General features: G+C 47.1%; 1 protein-coding gene across 3 annotated transcripts in view; it reads left to right on the top strand.

The window, feature by feature from the left end:
* The window catches only part of LOC137640042 (sulfhydryl oxidase 2-like), a 267,317-nt gene that overhangs the window by 180,719 nt on the left and 70,102 nt on the right, over positions 1-16,496 (top strand). Inside the window, exon 7 of one of the 3 annotated variants that reach the window (XM_068372424.1) lies at positions 10,893-11,775. The exons of the other annotated variants lie outside the window; for them this stretch is intronic. Within the exon in view, the coding sequence (XP_068228525.1) occupies positions 10,893-10,938 (46 nt within the window). The 3' untranslated portion in view covers positions 10,939-11,775. Of the gene's footprint in view, positions 1-10,892; positions 11,776-16,496 lie in introns of those variants that run through there. 3 annotated transcript variants of the gene reach the window in all.

Here is a 16,496-nt window from a genome sequence, read left to right as displayed (position 1 = left end):
TATTATTTGTTTTATTTTTTTACAGTTACTGATCTAGTTCGTTTCTGTAATATAGCAACGGTGTGAACTGTCTGGTTGAGTCCTGGGGATTCGGCTGTTGCTGCCTCCCCCCTTGTATTTTCGTTAAGGGCGTGTCTCCTTCTACTGGTAGTACTCCCGTGACGACGGACAGCTCTCCAGTTCATTTTAGAACTCTCAGGAGGCTTGCCTCCTTGGGCGGATAACTTTCCTTCCGAGGGAAGTTTTTCCTGTCCAGGCTTGAGTTTTTCCCCTTTTGGGGGGTTCTTCTCTTGCCTTTTTTTTCGTGCGACTATGCTCTTGGTGCTGAGCGGTCGCACCTGCAGTTTTGCTCAAGGGGCTGGGCAACTGCAGGAGCTCCTCTTCGAAGGATTGCTCCTTTTAGGTCACTGGCTGACCAGTCTCTTCCACGAAGTGTTTCTCTTTCGTTCGCGAGAGAGTACACTCATAGAGACTCCTCTTCGGAGGTTTCTTCTGTTGCTGTTGCTGTTGGCCTCCCTCGCCGTAAGGCCCACCGTCCGCCTCGTCGTAAGGGCCTCTCATCTCCCTATAAGGGTGCTTGAGGCGCCTTTTTGGATCTCCGTTTGCAGCCTACAACTCCTTTTTCTCGATCTTCCGCCTTGGTGCAAATGGACAGCAGTCTGATCTCGTCTTCCGACGGGCAACGGTCTTCCCGACGGACAACGGTCTTCCCGACGGACAGCGGTCCTCCGACGGACATCAGTCTCCCGGCGAACAACGATCCCTTCGGGGCAAAGGGTTGCCCCCACGGGGGTTCTTCCCTTGCGTGTCAGGGTTTCCCTGCGCGCCCTTCTGCTCATCAGCGCTCTCCTGTTCGTCAGCGCTTTCAAGATGATCTTCCCTGCGGTTCCTGTTGGTTCCTGTTACGCGCCCTGTGCGCCCACGTTCGCCCTCGCGATCTAGAACTTCGGTTCAGGTCAGGGTCAAGGACTCTTCTTCTTTGCGCAGGCTTCCACGCATAGCCTTCTGCTCGTCAGCGATCATCAGCTCGTCAGCGATCATCAGCTCGCCAGCGATCATCAGCTCGCCAGCGATCATCAGCTCGTCAGCGATCATCAGCCCGCCAGCGATCATCAGCTCGCCAGCGATCTCCGGATCGCCCACGTGTGTTACAGCCGGCACGCCAACGTTCTCCAACACTTCTGAAGGAACATGGTTCGCCAGCTACTAGCTCACCTGCGGATGCTGATCGCCATCGCGCGACCCTCAACTGCGGATGCTGATCGCCATCGCGCGACCCTCAACTGCGGATGCTGATCGCCATCGCGCGACCCTCAACTGCGGATGCTGATCGCCATCGCGCGACCCTCAACTGCGGATGCTGATCGCCATCGCGCGACCCTCAACTGCGGATGCTGATCGCCATCGCGCGACCCTCAACTGCGGATGCTGATCGCCATCGCGCGACCCTCACCTGCGGATGCTGATCGCCATCGCGCGACCCTCAACTGCGGATGCTGATCGCCATCGCGCGACCCTCAACTGCGGATGCTGATCGCCATCGCGCGACCCTCAACTACGGATGCTGATCGCCATCGCGCGACCGCACACCTGCGGATGCTGATCACCATCGCTCAACCCTCAACTGCGTATGCTGTTCGCCATCACGCGATCGCCCACTTGCAGATGCTGTTCGCCATCGCGCGACCGCCAACCTGCGCATGCTGATCGCCATCGCACGACCCTGGCATGCTGATCACCATCGCACGACCCTGGCATGCTGATCACCATCACGCAACCCTGGCATGCTGATCACCATCACGCGACCCTGCGCATACTGATCACCATCGCGCGACCCGGCGCATGCTGATCACTGCTCGCGATCGCTCACCTTCGCATACTGCTCGCCAACGCACGATCGCTCACCTGCGCATACTGCTCGACCATCGCGTCGGCATAACACAACGCGCCATCGCCAACCTGCGCGTTAGCGCTCACCAGCTCACCACCGATCGCTTGTTGATCCATATCGCCAGCGGTCCTCCTCGCCCACGCGGCAGCGCGTTCCTCGCCATCGCGCTAACGCTTGCGTTCGCCGCCTCGGACTCGCTTTCATCCACCTGCCCACCCTCACGACCGCTCGCCTGCGCGCCCGCCCGCCTGCGCGCCCGCCCGCCTGCGCGCCCGCCCGCCTGCGCGCCCGCCCGCCTGCGCACCCCGCGCGACCGCTCGCCCGTGCAACCGCGCGACCACTCGCCTGCGCGCCCACACGCCCACGTGCCTGCACGTCTACGCTCATGCTCTCCAATGTTCGCCCACGCGCGAACCAACGGTTTTTTCCATCGCGCAGACGGATGGCGCAAACCTACAGTGTTTCTTCGCACAAATGTCGGCTTATTTCTTGCAGTATCCATTGCTCGTCTATGAGTTATCGCTCGGCGACCACCAGGAATTCCCGTCGCGCGAGCTCCAGGGCAATTGCGACCACGATTCCCAATGGGGTTTTCGCAGCATGACCAGCCTGGCGAGTTCTTCTGGAGCGTATTTCCAGAACACTGCCTCACCCCGTAAACACAGAGCATAGCACTTGCAAGAATAGGAAAAACTTAAGGGAGATCTGAGCAACACTCCTCTATTCCTGAACCTGGGTTAGCCCTTCCCCGTCATTCCCTGGAAGGATTTTTGGCGGGGGGACTTTCCGTTCGAGATTTCTCCATTGGACAAGGGGTGACTGCTTACCTCTTCCTCTGGGAGCTTACCAGGTTCTTTCCCTCCTCGGTTACGGCCCGAGGTTTGGTTCAAGGAAGCTACAGGAAGATCAAGGGTACTTTCCTCCTCTCTAGCTCAGGCACCTTGGCCTTTCGTCATTAAGTATCTAACTTGCGGACAAGCTCGATGTTGTACCATCTGGACGCGCTGACTGAGGGCTTCCTTCGGGTGTCTCATCTGTGGAGGTCGACGACCTCAGACACCCTTCCATCCTTGAGAAGAGTTTGTTTGTGCCCAAGGACAGAGACTTAGACAGCTGCTGTGCGGAGTAAATCGACTTCCGGTTTCACTCCTCCAAGGCGCTTTCTTCCAGACTCTGCAGGGCTCCAGCGCCCTTTTCTTTCAACCACGTCGGCCTAAGTTATCGGCTACGACAACTGGGACAAGGTGTCCAATTGCAGTTTCCTCCTGTCAGGAACAGATGGCACGGGAGACTCCCCCGGGGGGGCATAGTCCTAAAAGGAGTTCACGAACTCTAGGATTGCAGGTTTTTCGCTGGGAGGATGCTTAAGGTTACTCATCCGAATGACAGCTTCCCGATGCCCATTCCCGCACAATCTCTGTGAGTAGCCAAGGATATTGCGCCTGCCGTCTCTGTCAGCGAATTCAGTGTCTCTGAACCTCTATGCCATAGCGTCAGCAGAGTTGCCCGGTTGGGCAGAATGATCCATACCTTAGGCGAAGGTCTTCCTTAGGATCATCGACGGCTTCACCCCCGGCCCCCTCAGTCGATCCTTTCTTGTAAGGAAGGATCTGAGAGGGGATGTCCATAGTCGACCTCTCAGCCCTGATCAAGTTTGTCGAACAAACTTCGGCCAGCGTAGACCAGCAGAATCGATCAGACTGGTAACGAGGCGACAGGACTCCTTAAACCCTGGTTCGGAAGGACGGGTACTTTCAGTTTCCATTCCATCCATCTTCCAGGGTGCTCGTCGAATTCAGCCTAGACTGCAAGTATTCCTGCTTATGATGCAGTGTGGCTATCCCGCCGTGGCATAGCAGGTTTGTTTCCCCAGAGAACTCTCCCTGCCTTCCTCTTGGCCGCTCAGGTGCAGGCTTCTGCCTCCTCTGCTGTTTGGAGGGCTGGTCAACTCCGGTAGGCTCGGGTTTCGACCTTCTTCAGCGCCGGGACAAGCTTCCGGATGCTTACCATGAGTGTGGGCTCATGGTATTTTGCTTGGAGCCTTCTCTTCCTCTGCCTCAACATCTGGAGTATCTGGCCATGATATTGAGTCAACCGCCTTACCACATTGGAAACCCCGCTTCTCGTCCGTCCAGCGAGGTTAAGCAACGTCGGTACTTGGATGGGTGACCACCTGGGGACGCCAGATTCTGTTACCACATCCTCCGAGCCTTCCTTTCGGTTGACTGTGGCAAGACTGAGGAGAGTCGCAGTACCTGTTCTCAGTCAAGCAGAGTTTTCAGCCCTACCTTGGAACGTTTCCTAGTTCTTCTTTCCTCATTGACCCGTCTATAGTCCGAACGGTCGCCTCAGAATAAGTTCCATGTGGGGCGATCCAAGTTCCGGTGGCTTCAGGCAATGTTTAACCGGACTCCCTGGCCCTATGGGACCAGCGGAACTATTAGACCTGCAATGGGTGTTGACCTATGGAGCCTCTTGATGGTAGTGGATATTCTCGTCCTTTCCCCACATTCTTGATGCGGTTCTCGGACTCGTCAAAGGAAAGGGGGGGGGCATGTTCCGGTCCAGGCCTATGGTCAAGACCTGAAGGATACCTCTCCATCATTCAGGCAGGCTTAGGGGCCTTAGTCTGGCCCCTCTTCAGATCCTACAGCTCCTGCCGAGTCGCCCCGTTGCGCGTCGACTTCATTCTAACCAGCAGGGGACGCATTTTCACACCTTCACATCTTGCAGTAGAGATACCGGGATGATTGAGATTCTCTCAATACCACCATCGGCTCTCTCATTCCAGGCAGGGGAATGTTTCTCTCAGACTATCCGAGCAGAGCCTCATAGAGAGAGTGTACCTAGGGGTCTTTGACCTTGGGTAACCAGCAAGTGCTGGTCTGGGGGACCTGATCGCGACAGCTTGGAACCTCAAGCTTCCGCTAGTCTTCCCCCCAGTCTCAGACCCCGAGACTCTGGCAAGATGCATTCCGGTGATGGTGGGACAACTTCGACGCCTGCGTCTTCCCTCCTTTTTGTCTGCGGACAATGGGTCTCAACAAGACCAGGTTGTCTGTCAACCTTTCAATGGGAGAGCTCCACTGGGACTATGCGCAGAACGGTTTCTGGACCCTCTGCTTCCCCTGACGGAACTCCCGGGAGAGCTTCTCCCACGGCGCAGACTACTCAAGCAACCACACTGCGACATCTCTCCCGAACCGGGGCGTCGCTTCGGCTTCATGCCTGGAGACACTACGCTTCCTTCTCTAGAAGAGACAACCCGCTACAGTCGCGGTACGGAGGTCGCGTCATCTGCGATAGTCATCCACAGGGGTCTCCCAGGCAAAGTGAAGAGTCTAAGGTGGTTGGTGCCGTGAGAGATATACCTCTTCCCTTGAGGCCTCTTCTCCAGCAATAACGGTCTTATTACCTTTCGGCGGGAGGAAACTCCTTTCCGCTCTCGGCAATGAAGCCTGTCGCTCAGCCTTTCCCTGACCTTCAGGCTTAAAGGAATAACTTTTCCTGCCCGCTGGATCTATCCTCGCTCATGCGAAGCTACGATCGTCCCTGCCGTAGTCGGAGGAAGACCTCCAACTTGGAGCATGGCTCGGACTTTTAGTCCTTTAAGAGATCTTCTCAAGACCCTTTTACGACAGGCCTCGGATTGTATTCCGCCTTGGGTCTTCTGCTCACTCTGGCCACGGCCAGTGTGTAAGCAATCTTCTTGGTCTCTTAATACTCCCCCCTTTCTAAGGAAGAGGGGAAGGCAACATTCAGGCTCGCTCCTGAGTTGTTGGCTAGACTCAGAATCTGAGGGTTCCGGCCCTTCGGTCCGATTCATTCAAGATTTCGAGTCTCCATTCTGTGTCTGATGTCCCAAGACCTTCTCTTTCTTGCCAGTAAGGAATCGAGAGGTTAGCGCTGGGAACAGCTGCAGTTTGTCCTCAGTTGCAGCCGATTTGGGAACACAAGGAGGACATGGGGGGAGAGTCACCAGTATACCTCTTCAGCCCGGACTCAAGGACATTCATCTCGACCTGTCTTCAGACCCTCCCCCGTCACGTCGCCCTACAGCACGATGTTGGATACATCGCAACGTCCCTCGCCTTCGAGTAATACTACTCTGTGACGCAGGTGCTACAAGCTGGAGTCTGGAAGCGTCTGATGACCTTCGCAGCCCGCTTCCTGCAGGGCGTGACCCACAGGAGTCTCGATACGTTTTCTATCGCTCTGTGGTGGCTACACAACAGCTGGTCTAACCTCAGGCTCCTTTTTGGACAGGTAGCAGAAGGTTGAGGGCATTGTTATCAGGTTTTAGTCTGCATAAACGAAAGAAGTATGTCTGGCCCTTACTTCTTTCTTCATCATCCCCTCTACGGGGAAGCAGCATCCTGGTCTCTGCATAGCTGACCTCGAACCTCTGCAGGTAAACCATGCTTCCTTGTGTTCCGAGTATTGAGTCAATACTGTCGCGTCCCCCATACCCTGACGAGGTGGTATTGGGAACGTCCTAACCCAGAGTTCCTTCTGGAACTCCAGGTCAACTGCCTAGGACGGGTCACACTTCTTCCTTCACACACAAGCTTACGTAGGCCACATGGTTCCTTGCGGAGCAAGGAACTTGTGAGGTGCAGGGACTCCTTTTCTCGAGTGCGACTCACTCGGATTCTGAGTCCCCGGGTAAAGCCAAAGCCAGTATGGCTGGGGACTTTCCACCCTTCCTAAGGGATAAGTCACCCTTTGTAAATAGCGTGGTTTGTATTTCGGTTACGGAACAAATGACAAATTCGAAGATAATTTGTATTTTTCCTAACCATACAAACCTTAGCTATTTACACATATTTGCCCGCCAGCCCTGTCCCCCAAGACAAGTCCTACCTCTAAGTGAAAGTGAGTATTCACCTGTGTGTGAGGGGGAGGAGGGGTAGCTAGCTACCACTCCCCTACCCCCCCGCTAACTAGCGCGGGGGTAATACACCCTCGTTAAATTCTAATGGCTCGCCATTTCAGCTACGCTAAAAGTAATACCCTTTGTAAATAGCTAAGGTTTGTATGGTTAGGAAAAATAGAAATTATCTTCGAATTTGTCATGTTACACTTTACCTTTGAGGAGAGGCATGACTGGTATGAGAGAAATGAGAGAGGAGGAGGATGAGAGCAATTGTCACTCCATGAAAACTTTATTGGAAGTTTTCTCTTGAATGGGCATTCACTATCACTGACTGCCTCACTTGATTTACGCTCTCTGGTATCTTGGTCATATTTTTTTACACTCCTAGTTTTGAAAAGGAACCTATCCAGAATCGGCTGCTTTGTCCTTTTTTAATTTCATGGATATGGGACATATTGTCGGTATTAAATATATTCAGTACTTACACAGATGAAGGTATATCTTTTATAAAATTTTGCAGGATTTCTTACATTCTTAACATTTCGGTTGCAATTTCTGTATTCTCTTGATATTTCCCTTATTTAGCTCCAATACCGTTACATTTTCTCAATATACAGTATATATATATATATATATATATATATATATATATATATATATATATATATATATATATATATATATATATATATATATATATATATATATATATATATATATATATATATATATATATATATATATATATATATATATATATATATATATATATATATATATATATATATATATATATATACACACAGTAGTGGCATGAATGATTAGCTGCTAGGGTATTCTGTAAAAAAAAAAAAATTATTAATTCAGGCATGAAATTTTAACTGTGTACTTACCAACCATCCACTAGTATTTAAAAGGGCCAAACTTGTTTTTCTTACAAGCTTGGAAGTGTCGGGGCATGGACAAAATTAAGCTTTGGCAAAGCTCGGTCTGGATGCCTTCCTACATGGCGCATATGGCGTCATTAAGCTTGTCAACGGTCGAGACGTCTTTGACCTGTAATTTACACTTTATAAGGGCCCAGAGGTTCTCAATTGGTGATAAATCCGGGAAATTTGCTGGCCACTTACATAAATTACTCAATACCACAATCTTTAAACCAATTATTAAGCAATGGGATCATGTGGCAACGTGCGCCGTCTTGCTGAAAAATCTCACAACCGGTCTTCTCAAAACTGGACTCCAACACGTTCAACAAAGTGTAATAAATGTGCTGATTCTCTCAACGTTTTTCTCAAAGATCACCAACTCGCCAAAACCAACAAAACCAAAATGACCCCATACCATATCCCCAGCAGGGTACTTTTCTCACTATTGACAAAGATTATCGTCTCAAGGGTTGGCGCATGGGCTCCACCACACTTTGCATGTGTTACTAGAACTCACTAAAAATGTTGCTTCGTCACTAGATAACACTTTCTTACAATTGTCCATATCCCACTGCCCATACTCCTTCACAAACTCCCTCCTTTGAGCCTTATGCTTCTTTGTTATAAGGGGCTTTTTCTTCGCCACAACTTTCTTGAATCTAAGCTGGTCTCTCAAATACTTGTGCACCGTCCTTACAGCGACATCTAAGATTTTTGGATTCTCTTCCTTAAATTTATGTGCGGAATAAGAAAGGTTAAAGCTCTGCCTAACGCTTTAGTACTGTTAAGGATTGTTCAGGCACTTTTATCGGCCTCCCAGGGCTCTTAGACTGGGAGGGTACGTACAACTCCCCCAACGCCCGATACTTGGCGAGAATGTTTCGGATGGTTTGAGGCTTCACACCGGTTTGTTCACTGATTTCCTTGGTTTTAAGGGGACCGTCCGCCATGGTGTTTTGACATACCAACTTTCAGAAATCAAAAATCGTTTTATTGCTTCTTTGTATACAGAAACATATCGTATATATTCTCCAGAAGTTTCAGCTAATTATTTTTACAAATAATGAAGATGTAGCGGTCTTTATATGATGACGTTATCCTTACTGCATCGTCTGCATGAATGAGTTTGACAGAATCATCTTTGTGTGGTTATTTTTGCATATATATAGCAATTTTTTCACTGTTTCAAAATCTTGAACATCTGGCAGAAATGGAAGGCATTGGTAGAGGGTAGGTGAACGAAAATTACGAGCTACAAGAACAGCAGCCACAGCTTCCAAAGACGTATAGAAGTTATAATGCATGTGTTTGTTTACTTTCAGTTCATATGTACATTGTCTTTTGACAACGTCCTCAGAAACTTTATAGCAAGGCCAATGTTACCCAAGTTCGTAGAAAGAACAAAAAGTAAGCAGAGAGCAAGAAAAAAGAACCAAGAAGAGAGGGAAACATGAATAAGCGTACAAAGCTGAAACATGCTACCTAAAACTCAGGCAACAATGAGGGGATGCTGGCAACTCATGACACCCTTATGCCAAGTCTAATAGTAAACTTAGGATTTAAATACCTTGTTTAGAGTTCGTTTATGTAAGAATAAACAATAAAAGTACAAAGTAAGGTTATCATAATAATGTTATTTTGATTTCTTTAAGAAAAGAAGTGAAAATTGTTACACATCTTTGGGAGCTCATAACTCAAAAACACTTATTCACACTTAGGTACATTTTTCTCACTTATTTATTGATCGATTTTAGAGAAAAAGATATCATTGAAAAGAAGAATAAAAATCCCACAATTTTGTATACCAGAATATTGATTTTCTATTCTCTTTTTTCATGAATATTTTACGGCTAGATGGAGAAAATTAAGAAAAAACATTTGAAAAAAAGAAAAAGGAAAATAAAAAAATCTGTCACACACAATTATTTGATTTATAAAGAAGTTTTGATGGTATGATTTTCAAAACAATTGGTGTCACATTGGTGGAGAAAAATGTACCTAACAATCTTTTTAAAATCATGATTTTTGCTATATCAAAACATTTTTGATCAAATGACTTTAATTTTTTTTTATGTGATGAAGGTATCATATATGTCTAAAACATATAGAAATTGTGAATTTTTAATAATTAGCAAAAAAATATTCATGGCATGGTGGACGGTCCCCTTAAACCAAGTTTATTACACTTGATCACCCTCACAATATTATCATACGAAGTATAACCAGTTGACATTATAATTATAGCGGTCACACAACTCTAAACACAACCGCGCGGGGAAAAATTCTGGTTGAAACATGCACACAAAACTCGACAATCGTTCCTCTAGGCACTTCATTTACAAACAAACGGGAAGTGTGCTTCCTCCCATGCACTGAGCGAAGAAGGGTTAAGGTGTCAATTGGTCATTTATCGGCACAGAATTTTTTTTACCAGAGTTAAACCATATATACCAAATTTGACCGTTAATGATTTGCCGCTAATGCAAGCTGCTGGAGAGAGTAGAGGTCCCCTTTTTTTGATGTCGGCTACCCCCCAAAATTGGGCGAAGTTCCTTGGTATATGTATGTATGTATATATACATATATATACATATATGTATACATATACTGTGTATATATATATATATATATATATATATATATATATATATATATATATATATATATATATATATATATATATATATATATAAACAGCATGTTCTTTGTCGAGATGTGTTTGCTGTTGTTCATCAAAATTAAATTTTTTACTAATTAGTAGGGTTAATGATATCGTAATAATGGTCCCCAAGTTGATTAAAAAAGATGGTAAGAAGAAAAAACATGCAGCCAGTCTGCAAAAAAATATAAATCTGTACTGACACAGCAACGATTGATACAGTCACAACTATGATGAATAAAGAGGATCTCAAAGCATTAGATGATGCGGAACCAGCACCATCACTGACGAATTAACAGCAAAAGGATTTTAACACTTAAATTTAGCTTTTTATCTAGACTGAGCAGTTAGGTGACACAATTACCAAAAACACTAATACTGAAAAAATGTAATTGTATTGGAGCTGAATAAGGGAAAATTCAAGAGAATACACTAATTGCAACTGAGATGTTAAGAATGAGAGAAAACAAATTTTGATTTTCAAAGGTTTTATACTTATCATCTACATTAATTTATTCATTCATTTGTTTATTGCAGTGAGCTGTTGCTAGTCCCCTCATCAACTTTATGTTGTGAAGATTGAAGTGCAAAAATATACCTGTATTTATATTATGAAATAGTTCAAGCAGATCATCAAGTCAAATTTCCCGAATCTTAACAGGTTTGGACATAGGACTTTTCCTAAAATGAGTTGTGTAATTTTGAGCAATATCAGGGAGTTGTGCTATTGTGTGGGAGGAAGCCAAAGAGGACTGATTAAGATAAAAAAGACAGAAAGAATTTTAACTCTGGCTGAAGGGGCACTGCAAAGAACTTAAATTTCAGCATGCATTGCTCTTTACAAGGCATACTGTTTGAAGTTCTCCATAGAACAAATACAGATATAAATATTGGTCCTCCTTGGATTCTATAAATCTCTATAAAGCTATACTGCTTAGTAACCCTTGTGTTTCATATGTATCCTCAGTTGATAAATTTGGACTTCTTTTTTGATAAATTTTTTCGGGATTTATATCTGTAAATCATAATCTTGTTGTTTGTAACATTCCTTTGTTTTATTTCTGTACTGTTGTTCATTGACACCTCTAAGTTCATCTTAAAGGTGTTTCCCCTCTCTGTGCATTCCAGATTTTTGCTCTTTTGTTTCATCTCTCTTCCATTATTGGATTTTGTACTTTTTCCTTTAGAACTTACAGGGAGATCTTTAAAAAACTTATAGTACGTAGCATTCATTGTGCCTAGTGAGAAAACTTCAGCTTGCTTTAGATTGAATAGTTGATTGCAAAATGAAACATATCAGTAAAGTGACCTACAGTTTATTCTGTCTTGTGAATGGAAGTGTTTTATGCTCTAAAACATCTCTCCATAATTTGGCCCCTGTATTCAAAACTATTTATTCACTTGGGGAGAATTGGTTACCTTTCAGTCATATATATATATATATATATATATATATATATATATATATATATATGACAAGATTTTCTCCAATTAACATTTTCATCAGATTAAGCAGAATTACTATTTGTTTTATATTTTCATTACTTAAATAGGTTTTGTTTCATTTGTCTTTTACATGTAGGTAATATGTTTGTGTAAAATTAATTTTTTAAACTTCAAAAGAAATTTCTTTGGAAGGTTAGAAAAATTTTCAAATGGTTTTTATGAATTTTGTGTGTTGTTTTCAAGATAGTGTAAGTAAACATTTGTTTTCTTTGAATAATTGAATGTTCGTTAATTAGTTTATGATTGGGCTTTTTCTTTGCAATGTCTGAAATATTCAGATATGATCTTGCTAAAATTTTCATAGCATTTTTAAAATCCCACTGTACAGGTGAAAAGACTCGATACTTGTTTCTTCTTTTCAAGCAGTTAGTCTTGCAGGGCATGCTACTTATTCAGTTGTCAATCACCAGAGTAAGATTTACTGATGAAAGATAAAATCAAAGCTGGTCACAAGAATTATTACTTATTTCCGCTTGTACCAGATCACCAACTACTGTTAGTTTCAGACGAGCTTTTTTTTATTATTATTATTTTTTCAATATTAATCTTACCCGATGATCATGTAGCTGTCAACTCCGTTGCCCGACAGAAATCTACGGTCGGGATACGCCAGCGATCGCTATCCAGGTGGGGGTGTACACAACAGCGCCATCTGTGGTCAGGTACTCAAGTACTTCTTGTCAACAAGACCTCAATTTTTCCTCTGTCGTGCCGCCGGCAAGACCTACATGGATACGCTGTTGATTTTGGAGTCTTTTGTTCACGTTTTGGTGATGTATTTGCTCTGAAATTTAGCCTTCGCTGTTCAGGAAGCTTTATCCTTAGCTTAGCAAGCTTTTGGAATTAATTTGATTCATTGGTTAACGATCTTTACTTTACTTTGGAATTCCCCCTTGACTACCTCTAAATTCAAGATGTCTGACCATTCCCAAGTTCCTAAATACAGGCAGTGTAGTGTTAGGACTTGTAATAGGCGTCTTCCGAAGGCCTCTATAGATCCTCACACCGTATGTTCCAATTGTAGGGGAAAATCCTGTCAATTGGAAGATCGATGTGGGGAATGTGCTGGGCTTTCGGAATTCGATTTTAATGAATTCCTCAGATATACACGTAGGTTAGAGAAGGAGAGAGATAGGAGGAGTTCTTCTCGCTCTGTGGATTTTTCCTCTCCCCATGCCCCTCAACCTTTTCCTTCCCCTGTGGTGGTGACTCCCGAACCTGCTACGAGTGCTCAGCCTGCAATGGCTGATATGTTGCGTGCCATTCAGGCTCTCGGTGATAAGGTGGAGTCGTTGGTTAGTGACCGCAATCAGCTCTTGGCAGATGTCAGAGAGCTGAAAGCGAAGAGTGCAGTGGGAAGTGTTAGTGCTAGTGCTGTGCATAGTGTCAGTGTCAGTGTTGCGCATGAGGGTACATCTGTGCGTGCCAGTCATCCTCCCAGTCCGGGACCTCTTGCAAGCTCCCAAGCCCAGGGGAGAAGCAATGTCGAAGGACCAAAGGGTTCGGCAGGCCTTGATCGGCGCACGGATGTATCCTCAGTGGTTGCGGACGCATCTGCTAAGGATCGTCCCTTCCACTCCCAGACGAATGAGCCCTTACATTCCTCGTCTGTGGAAGAGGTTTCCAGGAGGAAACGGTGGACCAAGGTCTCACGACCGCTCAAACGTAAGGTCCCTTCCGAGCTAGTCCAACGGCCCAGGTGTAGCCACTGGGTCAGTTCGGACTCGCCGCAGTCATCTGATGACTGCACACCTCCCAAGAGAGGTAGAGTGGTCCCTCAACAGGCCTCTGCACCGTCTGTTGTTGCTCCAACCACAGTAGACCCTAAGTGGTCCATGCTGCAGACTATGCAGTCTCAGCTTGCGGCTTTTATGCAGGAGTATCATGCCGAGAAGGTTAACACCTCTCCTGTTATCCTACAACCCGCAGAGGTTGTGCGCTCAGCAGATACTGCGGCTGCCTGCTCCCACACCCCACCTGTGAGAGCTCCTCCACCGATGCGCAGTCCTCACTGCCAGACGCATGTTCTTGCTGCACCATCTGCTAACATGCGTGAGCTGCCGCATCAGGAGTTGCCGAGTTCCAGCACTATGCGGCATTCTCCTCAGCCCATGCAGCATGCTCTGCAGACCTTACAGCATGCTCCGCATACCATGCAGCATGAGCCGCATACCATGCAGCATGAGCCGCATACCATGCAGCATGAGCCGCATACCATGCAGCATGAGCCGCATGCCTTACAACATGCTCTGCATACCATACCGCATGCTCCTCAGCCCACCGCAGACCCTCCCACACACCGGCCCTCTGCTTTTGTTGTTGCCAGCTCACAGTCTGTCCAGCAGAGGCATGGTGATGGATCCGCAGGTACACATGCACCCGTTCTGCAGGATTCAGCCGTTCAGCTTGCTGCTCTGCCTTTGCCACTCACAACTCAACTTTCGGATGAGGATGTATCGGAGGATGAAGCTGCTCATCTGGATGATCCTCACTCTGATGTTGAAGGACACAAGTCTTCGCCACCCTCCTTAGACTTTCGCAAAGTCCTTGCTTTGTTCAGAGAATTGTATCCTGAACACTTTGTGTCTGCAACCCCTCGTTCTCCTCCCTCCGAGTTTGCTCTGGGCATGCAGTCTGCTGCGCCTGCCTTCACCAAGCTTGTTCTCGCCAGATCATCAAGGAGAGCTTTGAGGGTTATGGGGGATTGGTTGCATTCCAAGAAGCAACTGGGAAGGACCTCTTTTGTGTTTCCTCCTCCCAAGCTGGCTTTTAAGTCGAGCGTCTGGTATGCCACGGGAGAGGAACCTGGCTTGGGGGTTCCTGCCTCTGCCCAGGCCGACTTCTCAAGTCTGGTTGACTCTCCCCGCAGGTTGGCTATGAGACGTTCGAAGATCTGCTGGTCCTTTTCCGATCTTGATCATATGTTGAAGGGAGTCTTTCGTGCCTTCGAGATATTCAACTTCCTCGATTGGTGTTTGGGAGCCTTAAGCAGGAAGACTTCCCCTTCTGACAAGGACTCGGCCATGCTGATCATGTCCAGCATGGACAAGGCAATACGGGATGGGTCTGGTGAACTTGCGGCTTCATATGTATCAGGGGTCCTCAAGAAGAGAGAACGTCTGTGCTCCTTCTTATCTGCTGGTATCACTCCTTGCCAGAAGTCAGAGTTGCTGTTTGCTCCTCTCTCCAAGTGTCTGTTTCCGGAGGAGTTGATTAAGGGGATGGCTGCCTCTCTTATCCAGAAGGATACGCATGACCTCATGGCTTCTTCTGCACGTAAGGCTAAAACCTTACCTTCCGTGCCTAGACCCTTCCGCCCTTTAGCAGTTGATACTCCTGCTTCTAGGTTCATCCCGCCCTTTCGTGGCAGAACCTCCAGCAGAGGAGTTACCCGTGCAGACAGTCACCGTGGCAAGTCCAAGAAGGGTTCCAAGTCCGCAAAAGGCAAGTTTTGACTGCCTTCCTCTCCAGACAGCAGTGGGAGCCAGACTCAAGACCTTCTGGCAAGCTTGGGAGAGCAGAGGTGCAGACGCTCAGTCTGTGAAGTGGCTAAGGGAGGGATACAGAATTCCGTTCTGCCTCAATCCCCCTCTAGCTACATCTCCCATCAACCTCTCTCCCAACTACAAGGAGAAGGACAAGAGGCTAGCGTTGCAACAAGAGGTGTCGCTCTTGCTACAAAAGGAAGCAGTGGTCATAGTCCGGGATCATCAATCCCCGGGCTTTTACAACCGTCTCTTCCTGGTAGCCAAGAAGACAGGAGGTTGGAGACCGGTGCTGGACGTCAGTGCTCTCAATGCTTATGTCACCAAGCAGACGTTCACGATGGAGACGACGAAGTCGGTCCTAGCAGCGGTCAGGCAGGAGGACTGGATGGTCTCGTTAGACCTGAAAGACGCATACTTTCACGTCCCCATCCATCCAGACTCCCAACCTTTCCTAAGATTCGTCTTTGGAAAGGTTGTGTACCAGTTCCAAGCCCTGTGCTTTGGCCTAAGCACGGCACCTCTTGTGTTTACGAGACTGATGAGGAATATTGCGAAATTCCTTCACTTGGCAGACATCAGAGCCTCCCTCTATTTAGACGACTGGCTTTTAAGAGCTCCCACAAGTCGTCGCTGTCTGGAGAATCTCAGATGGACTATGGATCTGACCAAGGAACTGGGCCTCCTGGTCAATTTAGAGAAGTCCCAGCTCGTCCCATCCCAGACCATTGGTTACCTGGGTATGGAGATTCAGAGTCGAGCTTTTCGGGCTTTTCCGTCGGCCCCAAGGATCAACCAAGCCCTAGAGTGCATCCTGAGCATGCTGAGAAGGAACCGATGCTCAGTCAGGCAGTGGATGAGTCTAACAGGGACACTTTCATCGCTGGCCCTGTTCATCGAGTTAGGGAGACTCCACCTCCGCCCCCTTCAGTATCATCTGGCTGCTCACTGGATAAAGGACATGACGCTAGAGACGGTCTCAGTTCCTGTTTCCGAGGAGATGAGGTCTACTCTAACGTGGTGGAAGAACAGCATTCTTCTCAAGGAAGGTCTTTCGTTAGCTGTTCAGACCCCCGACCACCGTCTCTTCTCGGACGCATCAGACTCGGGCTGGGGTGCGACATTGGATGGACAGGAATGCTCGGGAACA

Source organism: Palaemon carinicauda, chromosome 4 (assembly GCF_036898095.1).
Source record: "Palaemon carinicauda isolate YSFRI2023 chromosome 4, ASM3689809v2, whole genome shotgun sequence".
Taxonomy (NCBI): Eukaryota; Metazoa; Arthropoda; class Malacostraca; order Decapoda; family Palaemonidae; genus Palaemon; species Palaemon carinicauda.
This window is presented reverse-complemented; position numbering and strand designations above follow the sequence as displayed.